General features: G+C 35.0%; 2 protein-coding genes across 5 annotated transcripts in view; one reads left to right on the top strand and one right to left on the bottom strand.

Moving 5' to 3' along the window:
- Window positions 1-3,622, top strand: part of LOC110708332 (exportin-4-like) — a 34,473-nt gene extending 30,851 nt beyond the window's left edge. For 3 of the 4 annotated variants that reach the window (XM_021886439.1, XM_021886440.1, XM_021886441.1), the window contains 7 exons: window positions 491-598; window positions 682-732; window positions 890-967; window positions 1,052-1,165; window positions 1,783-1,982; window positions 2,089-2,158; window positions 3,037-3,622. In XM_021886439.1, the coding sequence (XP_021742131.1) occupies window positions 491-598; window positions 682-732; window positions 890-967; window positions 1,052-1,165; window positions 1,783-1,982; window positions 2,089-2,158; window positions 3,037-3,225 (810 nt within the window). In that variant the 3' untranslated portion in view covers window positions 3,226-3,622. Of the gene's footprint in view, window positions 1-490; window positions 599-681; window positions 733-889; window positions 968-1,051; window positions 1,166-1,782; window positions 1,983-2,088; window positions 2,159-3,036 lie in introns of those variants that run through there. The other variant, XR_002508707.1, reaches the window with a different exon arrangement.
- Window positions 3,623-5,666: 2,044 nt separating this feature from the next.
- LOC110708331 (RNA-binding protein 42-like) lies at window positions 5,667-11,520 on the bottom strand. Its single transcript, XM_021886438.1, has 7 exons — window positions 10,974-11,520; window positions 8,833-9,010; window positions 7,777-7,874; window positions 7,571-7,667; window positions 6,972-7,057; window positions 6,813-6,888; window positions 5,667-5,957 (listed from the first exon to the last, which is right to left on the bottom strand). Exons 1-6 carry the CDS (start codon window positions 11,196-11,198, stop codon window positions 6,835-6,837), a joined length of 738 nt encoding a protein of 245 aa, XP_021742130.1. The 5' UTR covers window positions 11,199-11,520; the 3' UTR covers window positions 5,667-5,957; window positions 6,813-6,834.
- Between the last annotated feature and the right edge of the window lie 10,154 nt (window positions 11,521-21,674).

Genomic DNA, 21,674 nt, shown 5'->3' with positions numbered 1-21,674 from the left:
GTATATTCTAGAACATCCAATTACAAAGATATTAACTGTAGTCTCTTATCATTGTATTGAGTCCTGAGATTTATAGCTCAGTAGTTGCTGAAGTCATGCCAAAGTTATCCATATTCATGGATGCACGTCCTATTACACAGAGCCTGTCTGAATTGTTATCATGTGTTTTTTTAATACAGATGAAACTAGTCAGAAAGGCCAAAAATTGAGTCCTTCCTCCTCTTTAGTCATTTCCTATCCAAAAGTGTTTTCGTTGGTATGCTTCCTGTTTGATCATAATGTTGATTTGTAACTTAGAAAGAAATCGAAACATACTGGCTTTCCTGTTGCTTATGTTTTTGATAAGCTAACAATTTATTATGCTCACTAGGATCAAATTTATTATGCTCACTAGGATCCTATTGACGGTCTCCCAATGTATATTTAATAATTATGCATTTTTGTTGTCTTGGTATTAAAACACAAAATACTTTTCCTCCTGTTGATTTAGATTTCCATTAGTCATTCAAAGACCTTAGCCAGTGAAGCAAGTACTGAGAAATATAAGGATCTGCGTGCTTTAATTCAGCTACTTGCAAGCCTCTGCACAAAAGATCTGGTATGATTGCTTCTGTACGTCAGAATTAATTTAATTACATACCCATTCTACCCAAGTCGTGACTGAGTATTTATAATTTACAGATTGACTTCTCAACCGACTCTGTCCAGTCAGAGGCTATAAGCATTGCTCAGGTTTATTTTCACCTCCAGTTAACTTCATCTATTTTTACTCCTTACTGGCTGTGGCAAGTGTCAATTAATTAAAAGTAGAACTGGACACTTCATAAAGTGGATGAGCATTCTGACAATTGTAATGGTACTAAGGACTTTTGTGTCTAATTTGATGCAGGTTGTATTTGTAGGTCTCCACATAATCACTCCTTTGATTTCTATTGACCTTTTGAAGTACCCTAAATTATGTCATGATGTAAGTTTGTTTACTCTGCATGTGTACATTGCAAGCTTTAGAATTTACTTATGGAATTTGATATATCAGTGATCACTTGTGCAGTACTTCTCATTGATGTCACACATGTTGGAGGTTTATCCAGAAATGGTTGGTCAACTTAATGCAGAAGCTTTGGCACATATAATTGGAACCTTGGACTTTGGCATTCGCCATCAGGTAATGGTTTTTATTTTCTTGGAAGTTATTACCAATCACACAAGTCAGGGAAATGCATCTTATTTATCTCAGGGTTGAATAATACTCCCTCTGTTTCATATTGTTCTTCCTACTTTGACCAAATTTGTCTCACAAAAGATTCTAAGTGAGAAGAACAATGTGAAACATATGGAGTAAGAAAGAAAAATATAAAGATGATATTGATCCTAGCCTTCTACTTGTATATTAAATTCAAATGCACCATAAGTATCTTTAATTTATAATCAAGTTACAATTTACAACACATGACTGCAGAACAAAAAAGAAATTCAACATTGAATGAATGAATGAATGAAGGGGCTTCATTCATGTTCTAAATATACATCTGTTTTCAACCCAGTCTTCAAAAGAAAAAGCAAAAGATTTATACAATAAAAATTATATATAAAGAAAACCATCAAGGATCATTCACTTCCAGTCCAATTAGTTTTGGGTGAATCAGATATCCACTGGACTTAACTTTGTTAGCGGGGCTGCCACTTTTAGCTTCAGTATAGTTGGAGAACCACCGATAAAGTTCTATTTTCTTATTAATATACCAGGCATTGATGCATCTGTTCCTCTACCTTGTGGTGCAGGATTCTGAAATTTTTTACAAGTGCCTGAGAGCTTTGAAAGCCCTTGCTTCATTTCATTATAAAGAAACTATTGCTGGAAACGTGGGTCTAGGCTCACATGCTGCTAGTGGTGTCAAGGGTAAGGGGGAGAATATTCAGGAAGGAATTTTGAGTCGCTTCCTCCCTTCCCTGCTGCAGTTACTTCTGTTTGAGGATTACAGGTACAAGTTTGTTGGTAATTTTAACTAATTTTTTTTCCTTTTGGGCATCAGGCTCCATTGACTTTCTAACTTCACCTATTTTTACCCCCTTTTTTGGGTACTTCAGCACTGACTTGGTGAGTGCAGCGGCAGATGCTCTCTTTCCTTTAATTCTTTGTGAGCCAAGTCTATATCAGGTAATCATCTCATCTTATAGCACATTGAAGTCTGTGCCGGCATGTCTGCAGATTTTGTGGTTGTCATAAATCACTCAAAGTTGAGGCCAAGTTTGAAATATAAATTAGACTTTAAAATTACTGTTGAAGGATTTGGAACCTCTTTTGAGATTGAATTTGGCATCAATTCATTTAATCCATTTAAGGTATTTAAATATTGGGTGCCTGTTTGCTGTGGCTGTGTACTAAAGAAGTTTATATATTCTATGTCTGGGTCTCATGGCATAAGGGTATACAGAGCTCTTGCCTCGCTTCAAGCATAATTCCAGTTGCTGGCTGGGCTTTATCTTCGATTTCTATTGATATATTGAACAATCAGAAAAATTTTGCATTCTCAAAAACCAAATGATGACCCGTTTTAATGGCTAATGATAAGTGAAGACAAATATTAAAAAATGCCGATGATGCTAATTACTAGTTACTTTTGACACAAATCTACTACATTATTTTGATACTCCATCCATTCTACTAACACACAATCTATATAATATCTATCCTCTCTTCCTAGGTTTGTACCCATATTCCAAATGGAAACAACAAATAGGAGTATAGATTATGATTAATTAGTGGTTTGTGTGGTAAATTTGACTCCATAAAGAAAATTAGGTGAGGATAAAATGAGCAAGGACAATGAAAATTGTGTTAAATCAGCTTGGACTAGATTTTGCATGATGGGAACATGGTTTTTCTACCCCCATCACTTGTTGAATCTCTCAGTTTCGGTGCTCAAAAACTTGTGCTATTATGCTACCTGCTTTGATTTGAGGCAAAGCTACACTTCTAAATCCTTTTTGACCTACTTTGCTGTTACTGATCTTCAAAACTTTATGCTATTTCAGCGGCTATGCAGTGAGCTGATAGAGAAACAAACGAATCCAGCATTCCAGACCAGACTAGCAACTGCATTGCATGCTCTTACAAGCTCTAACCAGCTTTCTTCAACACTGGATCGTATTAATCACCAAAGGTTCAGAAAAAATCTTCTTGAATTCTTGGTTGAAGTCCGTGGCTTTCTGCGAATGGTATGACATAAATTTTCAAGGAAGCACAATCTTTTTGATTTTTCGAGAGGGGGATAGTTGAGAAGCATCCATAAGGTGGAAGACTACATTTTTTTGGTCCCTTTAATAGCTGTTGTATAAATGCCTATCATCTTCACACAGGTTGGTTAAATATTACAAGTAGTTTCAAATATAGTGATTAGGAAATTTGTTTAGAAAATTATATTAAATATTGTCCATTCTATATAGATGAAGGCCCTTTGTTTTCTTTTTCTTTCATTGAGGCCGCCTTGAGGGTATTGTAAACAGTTTTCTAGTCGCTTAATAACTGTTTGTTTGGCTGATTAATTTACCCGGTAATTAGTAGACCACAATATGGTTTTACAGTTAATTTTCTGTTATAAGAATTATTTAAAAGTCTTTACGTTGGATTGTTTTGAAATAAAGAGAGTAGCTGTGGAGGAGATAGGGATGAGGGTTGGAAACCATCAAATTGTACATGCAATAATAACATTCTTATTCTAGAGCAAAGTTGAGTTCTCCCTCTAAAAAAAAGAAAATATGAAATTAAAGTAGATTAAAATTAAAAATGAATCTTACTGTCAAAATTGGAATCAACCCTTCCAAATTTTGTTCAACTTTCAGTAGAGCTTCTTGTTAATGTTTACATGGGTTCTTTCAAACTATTTTACATTGTGTTTAAAGTATATATATACTTTTTATATTTTTCCTTAAAATAATACTCCCTCTGTTTTTAAATACTCTATCCGTTTCAATTTGTTAGTCTCGTATACTATTTTTGGACGTTTTAAAAAGTTTCTACCCATATTGAATGTATTCTACTTTAACTTAGTTTTTATTTCCTATTTTATACATAATAAATTCTAATTGCTTAGATTAATTGATTGTGAATTGATAAAATGACTCTTAAGTAAAGAAATTACTCCCATGATTTATGCAATTATGGCTAATGCTTTCCTAAAAAAAAAATAAAAAATTAAATAAGACAAAACTATTTGTGAATTGTTTTTTACTTAATTCTAGATTCCAAATATTCCCTTTTTTTTATTTTATGTGATTGATTCCATATGGGACTATCATATTGAAACGGAGGGATGCTTCATTTCTCCATGCGCGGAGTTTTAGGAGAAATTAGAGAAAGTAATAAAATATGGAGATAGTGGGGTAAGAGAGAATAAAAAATTGTAAAAAGCAAAAGTAGTTAAGAGAATTGAAGGCGGGAGAATATAAAATTAATAAAATATAATTTATGTTGGATCCGCTAGGTGAAAGATATGAATGAAATATTATAAAAGTTTTTCAAATAAAAAAAAATGGAACAAATATTTTAAAACGACCGTAAATGAAAAGTGGGGTAAGTATTCAAAAACAGAGGGAGCATTTCCTTTGTTTTCCAAGTATTACATGTGAATCAGATATAAATTTTAAAAAGAGGAGAGAGATAGAGAGGAATAAAATTAGAGACGCACGTGATAAAAAGAGAGAAAAGAAGAAAACATGAGGAAATGTTGTAATATTTGTGAAACCTTCTAATGGTAAATATTGCAATATTTGGAGTGAGTTTGGGCGCATAGCACCTATGGGCTAATTATGTAAATAGGAAGGTAAGGAAGTAATTTCCGCTAATTAACTTTTGCTTCTAAAAAAGTTGACTCTCTAATGGTACATTATAATGTACCATTATGCATGTATAATGTACCATTAAAATAAATTTGTCTAAATAGTACGTTTTGTGGACTATTACGAGTGTAGTGGTACTTTTTACCATTCTATAAGTTTCAACTTCTGAAAATAATTGACTCTCTAATGGTATGTTATAATGTACCATTATGCATGTATAATGTACCACTAAAGTATAAGTTATCTAAACAGTACTTTTTAGTTGTAAAATTGACATCCTATATGCGCTAAAATCAATAGACACTATGCGCCAAGACTTGACCCAATATTTGTGGAACGGAGAAAGAAAATTCCATTTGCAATATTATCAACTATGAATCAACGAAAAATCTTGGTCAAATTTTGAAAACTCGACTTAAAAAAATAGCTATAAGGCTTTCTACAAGGGATGAAACTATGAAAGGGATATATTCAAACTAATCACATTGTCAACTACTCTTAAGAACGGCCTTCATAGATGTATAATTTTTCCTCAAATTGTTAAGTGGACTTGACAATTCACGATAGAATCACTGTCACTGACCAAAAAAATTACTAAGTACAACAGTAGATGATGATTTGCCTTGTCATGAGACAGTGACCAGTTTTCTTTTTTTAACATTTCAAAATTGAACCAGCAATTATTTGATGCTTCCTAATATACTTCCTTTGCTTCTTTTAAAAAGCAAGCAATAATCCTTGCACACACAAGCAAACACGTTCACACGCACACAACAGCAACAACAAATCCCTTTTCCAACACTAGTAGTAGTAGATAAACAAATCTATTAAAATTGTCTTTCAATATTGTAAATGTAGATACTATTAAATGGCAAACAAGAAAATAATATTCTACAATATTCAAGCATAGTATTAGCATTGAAAATTAGAGCTTTAAAGTTTAGACTATGAATTGTACGAGTCAATCAGACAATTTCTATATCATTTCAAATCAGACAATCATACATAAAATACAGGACTCTTGCTCTTCTTTTGGTATCCATAGACCAGTTGTTATTATCATCCCAACCAATCATAGGAACATCATGGTTCCTCAAATTTCAATCGACTCCAGTTGTCTGCAAAGCAAGAAAGAATGCACATTAGCATGCAAGCAAAGTCGTATTCAAACATAACTACATATCAGACTTAATTGGTACTTTATTATACCTCATGAAGAAACTGATTGGAACTTATTTGAACTTATTGGGCATAAAACTTGTATTATTAAAGTGAAAAGAACACACCCTAAGTCATGAAATTGTTATAGCAAGTTGGCTTTGTATTTATTGATCATAATTGGTCATACTCTCTCCATCCCCAAATTAAAGTCTTGTTTGTCTTTGGCACATGTTGAAGATAAATATATATTCTAGGTAGTGGAAGAAGAGAGAGAGATGGAAAAAATACAAACTTGCCCATTTGATTGCAATCATAAACTAAAGCAACAAGTATTACTCTGAAGTAAAGGTAAATTGGGTACCTTATTTTTCTAAAATGAGCAAGATGCAATATTTGTGAAACTTCCTTAAGAGTTGAAAATAGTGCAATGTTTAAGGAGCGAAAAAATATAGGATAATTGAGTAATAATAAAAATTAGATGACAAAACAAAACTTCAATTGAAGGACAAGTTTTTTGGGTAAATTGAGACTTCTATTTAAATATGAAAGTACTATTTTCTTCAATGGATGTTAGAATCTGAAATTGACAAGATGGCATTCAATTTAAATTGATTATAAACAAGACAAGATCTGGTATAGAAGCAAAGTTATTGTACATGAAGTAGACTACAGAACATGGAGAGACCAAAGAACTTTGAACTTACAAAATACTTCATATTATAATAAAATAAGCAATATTCAATATTTATTTTGATCAAATACTAGTTACTTGGTAAGATATCCCAAAGCAACAGTAAAAAGAAGCAACTTACTACATCAAAATACTGCTTGTAGTCACTTGTGCAATACACTCTTCTTAGCCAGCTTAGGCTTCTTGTAGGATTGGTGCTGCAACATAAATTATAGTTAAAGTTAGTAATAGTAAATAATGGCAAATGCAGAATGCTTAACATTTAGGTATTAAACACTACCTTTTGCCTTTCCAAAGCCTCCTGATCTATTCTTTCCTTCCAGTTGCTTTTGCGTAGTTTAATTGGCCGGTTTCCAACATATTTACCTGCCAAACATGGATTTTATAAAAAAAAATATAAATGTGTGGCAAAGATTCTATAAACAATGTACAAACTGGCAAGGGAGAGCTAAGAATTTGCCAATCAATTAATTAAAGTTCCAAACTACTTCCAACTAATACAATTCTATTATTGGCAAGAAACAGAGTGCATCACTCTTTATAGACATATGTTACTACCTGACCAAACCCACAGCATATCTGGGAATCGAATGCAATTATCACACAATTATGCAATTTGGCCAAACAAAACAAGTACTGGTTTCAAATAAACCCCTGTAAGTTGGCAGCAAGGCCATAACTTCTAGCAACAGGCACGGAGGGTGGCAAAGAACGGGAAGTAATGAGAAAATTATTTGACAAACTAATTGCATGTAACTGATAAAAAACTTAAAACATGCAATCACGCAACTGACTAGGTGTTCTATAAATAGGTTAAGATATATACAGAGTGAAAGACAGTCAACACCACATCATCATTTTAGATATAGATATACATACCATTCATTTCTTTTAGAGCGGCGGCAAGATCCGTAGGGTTGGCAAAGCTCACAAATCCATAACCCTTAGTCTTACCAGTCCGTTTATCTCTAACCACCTATAAAAAAAATATATATTAAAAAGATAATAATAATAATAACCCAGTTAAATAACCACAAAGAAGGGAATGGGAAAAATCAGACAGTCCACAAAACACAATAACTTACTTTGGCCATGTTAAAGGAAGGAAAGCGTGAAAATGCTTTCGATAAGACGTCATCATTCACCTCATTTCCAAGGTCACCACAAAATAGGCGATAGTCATCTGAAAAATACAAATCAGTCAGTGCCAAAACTCAAATACAGCAGCATGAGGAACATAAATGCATACATGAGACACAAAGACAAATTAGCAATACAAGAACTCAAAATTCTGGATTTCTTGGAATACACAGACCTTGCACAATTACTCTATTACCAAAGAAGTCTGAAAAATCACATTTACCCAATTAAGCAAAACTGCAAAAGATAGTCTTGTGACAGCAATGAATGAACCTAAATTTCCTGTGGAAGAAGAAATAAAAAGATCCAATTTTTTGGACATCAATCGAACTGGCTACATCAAGAACTCTGTAGCATTTACAGGAATTTACTCACCATCACTCAGCTTCAGCCTACCATGTTTAATTCCCAGCTGTTGCCTGGTTAACACACCAATATACAGCTCTTAAATGATTCTAATAGATGATAATCCAAGCAAGAAAAGGTACTAAAGTGAATGAATCCTCACCGTTAAGGATACAGAAAAACATCAAAAGAAAGAGTGTAGGCGAGTTGGTGAAAACAATGTGAGAGATAATTACATACTAGCTACATGCAAATACAATTGTGACAACAAATCAGCTTACAAGATGGTCTGAACATTTATTCAATAGATTTGGCTGTTCCCCAGCTGACAGTACTCTTTTCTTGTAATATTTTGTGGACAACACATCCAAATATGCACAAGTCAGAAACCAGATAAGCATAAGATTCATTAGTGTACAGATCCAGATCAGAATGCAAGGGCTGCCAAATTTCAGAGGGTTAATACTCTGAGGGTGAGGCACTGATGCAAAGTTGGAGAAAATACTTCTTTATGACATAGCTACAATAATTCTATGTTATTATAATCAAAAGAGATTAAAGTATTCACAGGTTGGTAGCGCCAAAACAAGATTCCAAGAAACATACAACTATACCAATACAGGGTATATATCAGAAAACGAAAAGAATAAACATACTTTCTGGCCACTCGGCAAGTGTTGGATCCTCCCATGCCTGACCAGCAGCTCTACGAGGTACTGCTTTCTTCTTTGTTTCCGCTTTATGTTCAATGTCACTGCTTGCAAGAGCTGCTTTGACACTCTCTAGAGCTTCAGGAGTGATAGTTTGTGCATCCTTTTGAAATAATTGTTGTGCCTGTAATAGAAAACAATAACATTATCAATAAAATACAGTGAAAAAAGTAATGATACTATAAACATAATATCCCAATCCACCAGTGCAGCAAAAGACAACCATGGTTTGTTTGCTATAAGTTTAAAATAATAAAACCAGAATGAGGTTTTGATCCCCTTTCACATCGCTCCACAAAAATAATGTACCAGGCAGAAATAATCGTAACACATGGCTAACAAAGTCGCCAAATGGAGTGATTGAACCACCCAAACATACAAAACTTTTCAATCTATCTTATCTTACCGTTAAAAAAGGAAAGGTTGGCTTTCCAATCCCATTCAAAGCACATAAATAACATATACCTATCCATGGTCAACTAAAAAGTCTTAAGAAAAGCTCTTAAAACTACTTTAGTATAGCCTTTTTAAGAGCTCAATCAGTCAGAAGGCAACTCCAAATTCTCACCAGAAAGACAAAAAAAGTCATTTAGTAACACAAGTGGTATGCATTTTGGAATTAGGAATAAGAACAAAATAGTATTCTTTAAGAACTTGGTTCTCTCTCTCTCTCTCTCTCCCTCCCTCCCTCCCTCTCTCTCTCTCTCTCTCTCTCTCTCTCTCTCTCTCTCTCTCTCTCTCTCTCTCTCTCTCTCTCTCTCTCTCTCTCTCTCTCTCTCTCTCTCTCTCTCTCTCTCTCTCTCTCTCTCTCTCTCTCTCTCTCTCTAAAAAGGTAATTCGTTTCCAATAAGGTTCAGCTCTTCTTTTCAACATAGTTATTATTTTAAAAAAAAAAATTCATAATCCCTACATTTCTTTAGTACTACCTAACCCAAATTTATGAGTTCATATAACAGCCAAACAACTCTATTGTGACCAGACTGATTATAACCTCAAAATAAGATGTTAGCTTGAATCCATTGTTAAAGCTATTGCTAGGATACCCATATTCTTGTATTTTTGTCCATTTCAACTTCTACTTAATGCATAACAATTAACAACACATATATTTCCAACCATGCAAATATTCAAAGCATACAAAACTCCTATATTGAACTTTAGGATGGTACAGTTAACAGCTGAGAAGATTGGCTAGGTGAAATTAAAGGTAGCAGTGGGAAGACAGCAGCAAGCAGAGTTTACCATAATGATGGTAAACAATGCAGCAATCCACCCCCTCGGCCCCTCTCTGCCCCTAAAACCTCTCTATCTTTGTTGTGCCAGTGGGAAGGTTGGATAATTTGGATGCAGCAAAGCGGCCTAACCCAAGGAGTGTAAACTAAATTACTCAATAACTTGGTTTCAGTAATGGTTTGACAACCACATATTACACAATGGATTAGGAAATAATTGTTTCGGCATTTTGTTAAAAAAGCAAGAATCGGATATAGCCTAATATATTTGGAATCGATAAAACTCAGGTGCATTGACCAGAGACAAACGTAACCTGATAACAACATAGGACTTTCCATGTTTAACACAAAGCACTTCAAGCAAGCCGTCATAGTTAATTACAGCAAATCCATACAAGCCGTCATAGTTAATTACAGCAAATCCATACAGGATCACTCCCTATGTTAATGTTTTTGTTTGAAAAAGATGGTGTGACCGAACTCTAACTCCTTTGCTTTCCTCAAATATTCAATGTTTTCTAACATCTATTCTTTCTTACATCCGCCTCAACCAAGAAATCAACCATTACTCAGAAAAAAACTTAGTAACCCCCAATTACGCAGTTCACAATAAAAATACCCACCACCCGAAACAACCTAACATTGAATCCTAACCCTAATCAATTCCAGTTCCATAAAATATCAACTACCCACAACATTCAATACCGAACAATTCATCAAATTTCAATTTTTAAACAGCAATAGAGCTTTAAAACCTATCAAATTAGCATAATATCTAAAAACTAACAACAAAACCAATGCAAAATCATCAAAAATTCACAAGAAAAAAAGATTGAAATCAAAATCTTTAACAACCTGCTGAAATTGGGGGAGCGTGTAAACCCCTGGTGCAGCAGGATACACTGAAGGGGCGATGGGAGCAGCGGTAGGAATGACGGGGACGGCGGCAGGAAGCGGAGGTTGCGGCGGCGCAACGTATTGAGTTTGTTGGAGATGAAACGGCGTCGGAAAATACGATCCATTTGAATATGTAAACTGCGAAGAAATTGACGCAGATGACGATGAAGGTACCGTCGACATCGCCTGAATTTGAATTGCAGGGACTATTGAATGTGAATTAAGAATAGTGTGGGATTGATTTAGGGTTTGGGAAATTGGGGATAATTTGAAGGGGGAGAGAATTAATGGTAGTGTAAGGAGGAAGAAGTAAAAGAATAGGGCGTATTATTCTACAGTAGATCTTTCTTTCTCCGGGAAAAGTTAACCAAATACTTCAAGAAGTTGTTGGAAAACGTTTTGACTTCGACTCTTCTAGTAAGCGAACTCTGAATACGAATACGAATACGAATACGAATACGAATCGGTCTAAATAGATTCGGTTTTTGTAATAGGGCACACATTAAGAAAACATATTCATTATACGAAATAATTATTTAATGATGACGAATATCTATATGGTAGGTAAAAAAAAAAAAAAAAAAAAAAAAAAAAAAAAAGGAAAATTAGAAATAATAATCCCAACTTTCATCAATTTTGGTAGAATAATCCCAACTTTGGATTATACTGAAATAATCCGAACTTTAGGGGGTGTTTTTTTTCTTCAATTTCAAATGTCGGTTACTAGTTTAATGGGTTAATATTTATTTATTTTTGGTTAAAGTGACATGTGTCATAATTGGTTAAAAAAATTTAATAAAAAAACAAAAAAAAATAGAAAACCCTTAAATCCGACCACCAACCATGGACGCCAACCACCAGCCAAGAAACTCAACCACCACTCACGAAATCCGGCCAAACATTAACCCTTTTCCATTTTCTCTCTCCTCTCAATTCCCCAACCACGAATGCTGGGATGTGACTGAGGTGCAAAGCTCAGGTTTCCATTTTTCCTGGAGTAATAAAGGTCATGGGAGAAGGGAGAGTGAAAAGCAGAATTGAAAGATGCTTGTTCTACCAGCAAAAGGAAAAGAAACGAGAGACAAGAAAACATCTTTGATTAAGAAGTTTCCTGATTATGATCACCTTAGGGTGGTGGGATGCCGTGAATATTGAGCTGTCAAAAGGGATTATCCTGGAGCTAGGCTAAAACTCGTCCACTTCTCCTGGAATGCATGCTACGAAAGATAGGGTCGAGTGGACGGCAGCCAGAAGGACAGGCCTTTGACTTTCTTACTTCGGATACCGGCGACCTGGTCGAATTTGGAGAAGCTGAAACCAAAAAGGTCTGCTCTCGGCCATTCCACACGCTGCCTAGCAGAGGCGTGGTTATCTGAAGTGGGTCGGCATACCTGTCACGAAACTTATTTAAAACCACTCCCTTAATCCTGAAATCACCTAAAAATCACCCCTGAATTTTCGAAACAGCCTTAAATTTGCGATTTTGGGTATCGGTGGCTGCGATATAGGGATTTTGGTGGCTGCGTTTTGGGGTTTCGGTGGCTGCAAACTTGGGATATCGGTGGTTTCCTGCGGGAATAGGAAGGAGTTTCGAGAAGGGGGGAAACAGCGATGTAAGGGGTGGAGGATAGGCGGCGGTCTGGAGAGGGGAGAGGTGGCGGTCTGGCTATGTAACACCCCCGATTTACTAATTAATAATAAACAAGAACTAAAGGAAAATAACGACCATTAAATAAAATTTGCGGAAGCATACACCTAAATCGGAGGAATTACCGCCACACTCAACAACCTGTCGAGCGTTAAGGCTTACAAAAATCCCAATAATTATAACCCAAAAAACTAAGTGAGCTATTTATACAACTTTATAAACTCGTTATAACAAACTGATCGAAACACTTGAGCTCATTTAGCTACAACCACTTGATCAACCTGTTTAGACAAACTTGACTGCTCACCATTAAGGACAAATTCCAAAATAGATCGTCGCAGGGCCACCATAAGAAAAAGACATGGACGCAAACACAAATAGCACAACAAAGTAACATACACGTCAGCAAAAAGCTGAGTAATCATCACATATCAGAGTATATAGAGTATAATTGAATAATTGACACTACTAACTCAATTAAACAATGTAGTTTAAAACTACATTACACATTGTATTCTGAAAATAACCTTTATCAACTCAACCTCGAATAATAATACGAACCTTTACTCAATCAACCCATATAACACATAGGTGTGCCATGCTCGTTGTTCTATACCTAGCCTTGGACATGGGTAATTCAAATAACAAACCAACAAGTAAAAAAACTTGAATACTCCTAATAACCAGAAATTGAACCAGACCACATACGGGTCAATTCCCACTATAGGGCACCATTGAAAAATAAATAATAAAGATTGTACCTCATTCTTAACTCATGATTATCATCCGCTTACCAACATGCCAAGGACTAAGGTATATAATGCCGAGCCTCAAACCAAGAACAAAACAATAATTCTCAACCTTTTGATCTCACACATCGATCAAATAACCATTCACAAATTTATAATATAATAACTCCACAATGGCACAAGTTCCCAAATAATATAACAATTCAATTCGAAAACATCTCAACTCTTAGGGAAATAAAACTAGTACCCAAAAATAATTAACTCACAGCACAAAAATAATACTCCCGCATTAACAACCCTAAAACCTCGATAAAACAACACTCCCTATGACAAAAATATTAAAACCCTAGAAATAATTGTACAATCAATATATACAACAAAAATAATATGATATTCAAATCAAATCAAACATAATAATAATACGAAATATAATACAAACATCTCTAAAATTTAGTGTGATTACATATAATAAATAATAATTAAACATGAAGTTTGTGTGATTACACATAATAAATAATACAATCAAATTAATCAAACATCTCCAAATTGATATCGTGTGATTACCTTTCGGAAATAAATAGATCTAATAGAAGGGGGAAATGCTGCAATTACACATGAGCTCCAAACTTGCTACTATTGATCAAAACTATTTGCATGACTCAAAGCTTTGGAATAAAAAGTGGTTTGACTAATATATGATCATGAAGATATATACTTAGGGTGTGTTTATTGGGAGTCTTGTGGAGAGTCTTGAGTGGAGTCTTGAGTAAGTCTTACCAATAATCTTGCATGAAATTTGGAGGAGTCTTGAACGAGTCTTTAAAAACCAAACTCTACTCAAGACTCACTTGGCATATATTTGTTGACCAACAAAATTATAGAGTACTTTATTTTTCATCCTTATGCTTCCAACAGCTTTCAGTGGAATGGCCCCTACCTTGGTGATACTTGCAGTGTGCATTAGGGTTCCAGTTAACCGACCTCTTCTCAACTGGTGGGTCCCCAAATGGTCCAATGGGAGTTATAAGACCTTTTGCATTTAATCAATCAAATGTGGTGTCATAACTCATGCCAATAGGAGTGAAGCTCCTCCTAAATGGTTTCTTCTGTCCTTGGTTGTTCATGGCAAAAACTTCTCATAAATTAAAGGTGCTAACATTATTTTAGTGGGCGGTTTTGGAAGAAAAAGGATTGTCGTTCTTTTTTCCTTTCCAGCCACTGTTGGAGTTATTGTTGGCAGCTTTTGACTTAGCCAAGTCATCTTCAATATTGATCCCAATGTCATAAACGGCCTTTAAGGTATGGAGATTATTTTGATATTTGAGATGCTTGGAATATTTTTCTTGGAGATTTTTGATAAACAGTCTCACAGACTCTTTTTCACTTGGCACCTCAATCATCTTAGCTGAGGTTTCTCTCCACTTGTTAAAGAAAGAGGTGAAGCCTTCCTTCTCTTTCTGCTTGAGGATTTCAAGTTCTCTATGGTCAGTCTCGACTTGAATGTTGCACTTGTACCTATCTACGAAAGCGTTTGCTATAGACTCCCAGGTAGAAATATTTTCTTTCTCAAGAGAAAAGAACCATTGTTGGCAAACGGTCTCGAGAGATAGTGAGAAAAGAGAAGGGAAAACCTTCTTATCGATACCCTTGATACTCATTATTGTTTCAAATGCTCTTAAATGAAAGTAAGGGTTGTCAATTGCTCTGAATTTTGGGATGTCGTTGGCGTTAAACTTCTGCGGAAGAAGATCTTTGTCTACCGAGACCCCTTGTGATGTAAGCTCTTGAAATTTATAGTCGCTGGACAACTTGCTTAAACTCTCTTGCATGAGGTCCATTTGTTGTTGCTTCATGGGATCGTCAATCCTAAGTGCGAGAAACTTCAGTGTCTCAGTCACAGTAGCCAGTTGGTTCTTAAGATCATTGACTTCTTCTTGAGTTTCCATTATAGTCTTAGCTTTTCTCTTGCGAGCTATGGGTTTGTCAAAAAGTAGGACTTGTACGAAGAGGTTATCTTTGATTAACCGTCCTTCCTTTCTTGACCACGCGCTGTAAATTAAACCATTTTGCGTTTTAATTACTTGACTCGAATCAACTTGACTTTATAGTTTATTTTAAGGGAAAAAGAAAGATAAAGGGTGCATGTTTTTGGCAAAAATAATGTACATATTTTTAGGGAACTAAGTATTATTATCTTTATTGGAGGATTAATATCCGACTTACCCCCCTAAAAAAATGACGGAAAAACGCGCACACAAGACTCTCTTAATCATGGTCAAAGTATGTGTATTGGTGTGTGCGTTGAGTGTAAGTGACATGCTTGGACTCTTGTGTAAGACCATGGGACTTAGTGTCTAAACTTGATCATTGATTCAATTAAATATTATTGACAGCAAAATTAATCGAATTAAACAGAAGACTGATTAATTAGACCCTAAGTGATGACTTGACAAATAATCCGAACTGTCGGCCAAGCGACAGGACTGGCGTCACACTGTGGAGCTTGGCGCCAGACAACATTTCTGTCGTCAGGCGCTACACTCCATAGTGTGGCGCTACAGCTCAGACCTTGGCGCCAATATTGGAGCTTCGGTCTGGGACTGTTTTCGGTGTTATTAGTCAACTGGGGTATGCCTAAAGTCGTACTAGGTCAATTCCGATAAAAATATTAGACTTTATTGACTCAAATTAATTAATTAATTAATTAGGCAAAATTCTTTAAGCCATTAATTTATTTAGTCTCAACACAAGTCAATAAACGGTTAAGAGAAACATAGAATATATATGCACAACAAATAATGCACAATTAGTCAAGTAGGCACAACATGATGCAATGAGTTCGCAACCTAACCATGGCTCTAGTTCTCTAAAGTTCGGGATATGGTTTAGTAAATAGAGGGTCCATGGTTAATTGTTCGGATGCACCGCGCGGAAGCCTAACCATGAAGGTTTGGCGCGAGTGGATGGGACACGGAGCGTTCAATCGGGTAGATGGAGCATGAATTCCCAGAGGGTTATGTCCATATGTAGAACACATATGGGTTTCAGAAAAGTGAGAAAAAATTCAATCAGGAAGTAGGATCGAGCAAACAATACGAAAAACCGGTCGAAAATAGAACGCATATTTCTGGCTCGGTATTGGGGAAAATTGGCGCCAGCAATCAGAAACTGGCGCCAGCTTTTAACTGTAGCGCCTGGCGCTAATACTGGCGTCTGGCGCTACGACTAAAATGCTGGTTCCAAGCTCTGGCCCTGACGCTACTTTCCACATGCCTCAGCAGCATTCTGTGCTCGGTAAATTTTTCAGTTTCGCGCGATGTTATTTCAGTCCTAGTTGTGAAAGATATTCCTCAAATTTCCTACGTGTAAAATCCTATGTTTTTAACTCATTACGGATGGTCTTTCCAATGAGATCTTTTTTTATGCATATGACAATAATGTTAATCAAAATTACGCACATGAAATACTTAGAACGTTTCGAGTCTCATCCACTCATTCTAAATCATTGCCGAAACAAATTCAGGAATTAAAATAGAAATCCTCCCCAGTGGAGTCGCCAAAAACTGTAGGGAATATTTTCAAGCTTTTAAAATCCCACTAGCTTGAACCCCACTGTGATCATACACTAAAGTACGGTGGCGTCCAAAAGGGAAAAAGATAGAGCAAAAGAGTCGCCAACAAGTTTTTTAGGAACTTGTAAACCGTTCATAGGATGAAGGTTACACCCCTTAACGATCCAAGAGATCGTCAACTCCATAAGGTCTAGAACCAAATAAGGGTTCGGGGATGAAGGTACAAATCCAACCTAAAAGAGATTGAACCTGCCCTAATAATAGGCCTCTACTTTATTCTGATCGTATTCATGTGCGCTTTTCAATTAACATGCAGTCAATAGGATTAACCCTAAACCTGTTTATCTATGTTGGTTGAATTTTAATGCACAAATAAATCTATTATTGGCGATCACTTGAAATTATAATCAAATTAAACCTAAACAAGATTATTAATATCTTATTAAGCGTGATTACAAGTACCAATTCCCTTTAAACATGCATAAAAGGTGTGATCAAGCAATAAAATAAATAAGCATCAAGCAACATAATAATAATCAATCATTATAATAATCATAATAATATCAATAATAATTATAATCATGACAATAATAATCATAAATAAAATAATCATCATCAAAATAATAATAATAATAATATTCATAATCATCATAAATTATAACAATTATAATCATAATCATGTTAATGTTAATATTAAAGCATAATAAAAATAGCAAGATCCTAGGCATGATACTAACAAGATTAATAACAAACCCTAGCATGTCACTAAGCAATAAAAATCAAATCTTTAACCCTAACATGATACTAACAATCATAAATATTAGGAAGAACATAAAAGGCATCGCAGGAATCATATTTAATATTAAAATTACCCTAGACATGACACTAGGAATATCATAATAACAATATAAACATGATTTCTACATCATTAAATCAATAAAATCATTAAAGCACTTACTTTGATGCCTCGTACCTCTTTCTAATAGAAAAATACACACGTTAGTAACTTCAAGGAAAATAATAATCAAACAATTAAATTAAATAATTGAAATAGAGATTTGGGACCAAACCCTCAGAAATTAAAACCTTTCACGTCTAGGGCGAAGGCAACTTCGAATATGGCTAGGTGTTTCTAGATCTTGTGAATGCAGAATTTTGTATGAAAAGCAAAGTAAGAAGAAAGAATTGAAGAATGCTAATTAAAACTAATTGTAGAACTTGTGAATGATGAGAATTTGTGAATGATTAGAGAGAATAGGTGATCAATGAATCTATAAAACGGAGTTTTTAATAAGATATTTATAAAGAAAATCAGCCAAAAAGATAAATTAAACAAAACATAGTCTGACACTCAGAAAACGGAGCTGGCGCCAACCCTGGCTAGCTGGCGCCAGGCACCAACACTAGCGCCAGGCGCCAGGCCTGGTTCCAGGTGCCAAGGCCTGGGGTTAGGCGCCAAGTTTAAATTTAACGCGTTTTCGAAAATCTGATAAGTTTACCGTACTGGAGGATAAAATCATATAATTTCCTCAAAAATGCTATTTGATTTTGATTAAAACTCTGAAAAGTTAACAAAAGTCAATTTATCAATGCTAATTGAATTAGGAATGAAAAAACCATTCCTAATTGCATTAGGAATGATAAATCTTATTAGGCCCTCCCCTAGATCATTGGGTCGTACATAAAGCTCAAATCGGGTCTAGTTTGGTAAATTGGCTATAACTTCCTCAATATTCATCGGAATTGGGCTTATAATATATCGTTGGAAAGGTCTTTGCAAGCCCCATCCAACTACACTACTATTGGACCCATATCATGGACCAACCAAACTGGATTGGCTATTTTCTTAAAATAAGTTTTCAAAAACAGAAAGAAGAGAAAAGAAATTAAAACTTTCTGCAACACTAGACTTTCCACACTTTCGCTTCATTCGATTATGATTCGACGTGAAAGGTACTCATCACTGGGTTTGGTTTTGGGGAGACACAAATGGGTGTCTACACATTCCTAAAGCTATTAGGATTGATTATAGTCTTTTAGAATACTCTAGAAGGTTCTTTTAAATCCTAATGGAGTTAGGATTGATAATTATGTTTTAAAGAGTTTGAAATTGAATAAAACTACTCATTTTAAGAATCCTTGTTTTGTACGAAGTGGAATATATTCAGATTTTATTTTCGTGCCTCATAATATTTATCCAAATTTTATATGGTTGGATAGATCTTGAAATTATCTTTCCAATGATATATTATAATATTAAATCCGAATTATAACGAAAAAGATATGAATGAGACATGAAACTTTATCCAAAACTGACACCCTTCCACTATTTTGGCCATATCTTTTTATCTACAAATTATTTTAATCTGATTTTAATTGGGTTGGAAAGTAGACTTTAATAGATTTCCAACTACATATTATATGCCTTATTTGGACTTTCGGATAAAAAAATATGATAAAAACATAAACGCATGAATTTCTGAAATCAGCGCCTGGAACCAGGCCTGGCGCCTAGCGCCAGCCATTGGCGCTTGATGCTAGCCATTGGAGCCTGGCGCCAATAAGCTGGTGCTGGCTCCAGCTCTGTTTTAGGTGCGCCAATCTCGTTTTACGTGCGCCAAGTGCTCTGTTTTGATATTTTATCTTTTTGGCCGATTTTCTCTATAAATAACGTATTAAAAACTCCGTTTTCATTCACCAATTCTCACGAATATTCATCAACAATCAGTTTTCATTCGTAATCATTAATTCTCTAATTCTCTCTTAATCATCCACCAACTCTCATCAAGATTTGCTTGATTATTCTCTCTCTCTCTTTTTCTAAACTAGCCTTTTCTCAAATACAAAATTCCGCATTCGCAAGACTTAGATACACCTAGCCATATTCGAAGTTGCCTTCGCCCTAGACGTGAAAGGTTTAATTTCTGAGGGTTTGGTCCCAAATCTCTCTTTCAATTATTTAATTTAATTGTTTGTTTATTATTTTCCTTGAAGTTACTAACGTGTGTATTTTGTTATTAGAAAGAGGTACGAGGCATCAAAGTAAGTACTTTAATTGATCTATTGATGTTATGATGTAGAAATCATGTTTAGATTGTTATTATGATATTCCTAGTATCATGTTAGGATGTTTTCCCTAATTTGATGTTTAGGGTGACAACAATAAATTCCTAGTGTCATGTCTAGGGTAACTTTAATATTAAATATGATTGTTACGATGCTTCCTATGTTCTTCCTAATATTTATGATTGTTAGTATCATGTTAGGGTTAAAGATTTGATTTTTATTGCTTAGTGACATGCTAGGGCTTGTTATTAATCTTGTTAGTATCATGCCTAGGATCTTGCTATTATTATGCTTTAATATTAACATGAACATGACTATGATTATAATTGTTATAATTTATGATGATTATGAATATTATTATTATTTCGATGATGATTATTTTATTATGATTATTATTATGATTATAATTTTATGATTATGATTATTATTATGTTGCTTATTGCTTATTTATTGTTATTGCTTGATCACACCTTTGATGCATGTTAAAGGGAATTTGGTACTTGTAATCATGCTTAATAAGATAATTAATAATCTTATTTAGGGTTAATTCGATTATAATTCAAGTGATCGCCAATAATAGATTTATTTGTGCATTAAATTCAACCAACATAGATAAACAGGTTTAGGGTTAATCCTATTGATTGCATGTTAGTCAGAAAGCGCACATGAATACGATCAGAATAAAGTAGAGGCCTATTATTAGGGCAGGTTCAATCTCTTTTAGGTTGGATTTGTACCTTCATCCTCGAACCCTTATTTGGTTCTAGACCTTATGGAGTTGACGATCTCTTGGATCGTTAAGGGGTGTAGCCTTCATCCTATGAACGGTTTACAAGTTCCTAAAACTTGTTGGCGACTCTTTTGCTCTATCTTCTTCCCTTTTGGACGTCACCGTGCTTTAGTGTATGATCACAGTGGGGTTCAAGCTAGGGGTTTAACGCTTGAAATATATTCCCTACACCATAATAGAGGATCATTCTCAATGACACTAAGACAAGTTAAACTGCTATTAGGAACCTCGTTAAGATCCACAACATATGTGTTCCCTTTACGAGTTCCTTCTAAAATAATGTTCCCAGTGTCATTGTGAATGATTCTGCACTTATTAGAAGTAAAGCTTACAGAGTTACCTTTGTCACAAAATTGTGAAATACTTAACAAGTTGTGCTTGAGGCCCTCGACCAAAAATACATTATCAATTGCATGGGAACTTGACCTTCCTACTTTTCCAATAGCAACTATATCTCCTGTCATGTTATCATCAAAGGTCACAGTTCCCCCATAGTAGGCATCCAGTGAGAGAAATCTAGATTTGTCTCCAGTCGTGTGCTTAGAACAACCACTGTTGAGGAATAATAAACAATGCATATAGGAACTTGCTAGAACACACAGATTTTACGAGGAAACCTTCCAGGGCCCAACTGGAAGTAAAACCTCGACCCTGCCTTAGGGATTTCAAACACACAAACTCCACTATAATAGGGCAAACACCAAGTTACAACCTATTAGACACGGACCTTTATTATTTTCACAAGATCCTCACTGGACGTGCTACTTGATAGGACCCTATCCTACCCAATCTAAGTACCACACTTAGATTCACTCGTACCACCCACTACCATTT

This window comes from Chenopodium quinoa, unplaced genomic scaffold (genome assembly GCF_001683475.1).
Source record: "Chenopodium quinoa cultivar QQ74 unplaced genomic scaffold, ASM168347v1, whole genome shotgun sequence".
Classification (NCBI taxonomy): Eukaryota; Viridiplantae; Streptophyta; class Magnoliopsida; order Caryophyllales; family Amaranthaceae; genus Chenopodium; species Chenopodium quinoa.
This window is presented reverse-complemented; position numbering and strand designations above follow the sequence as displayed.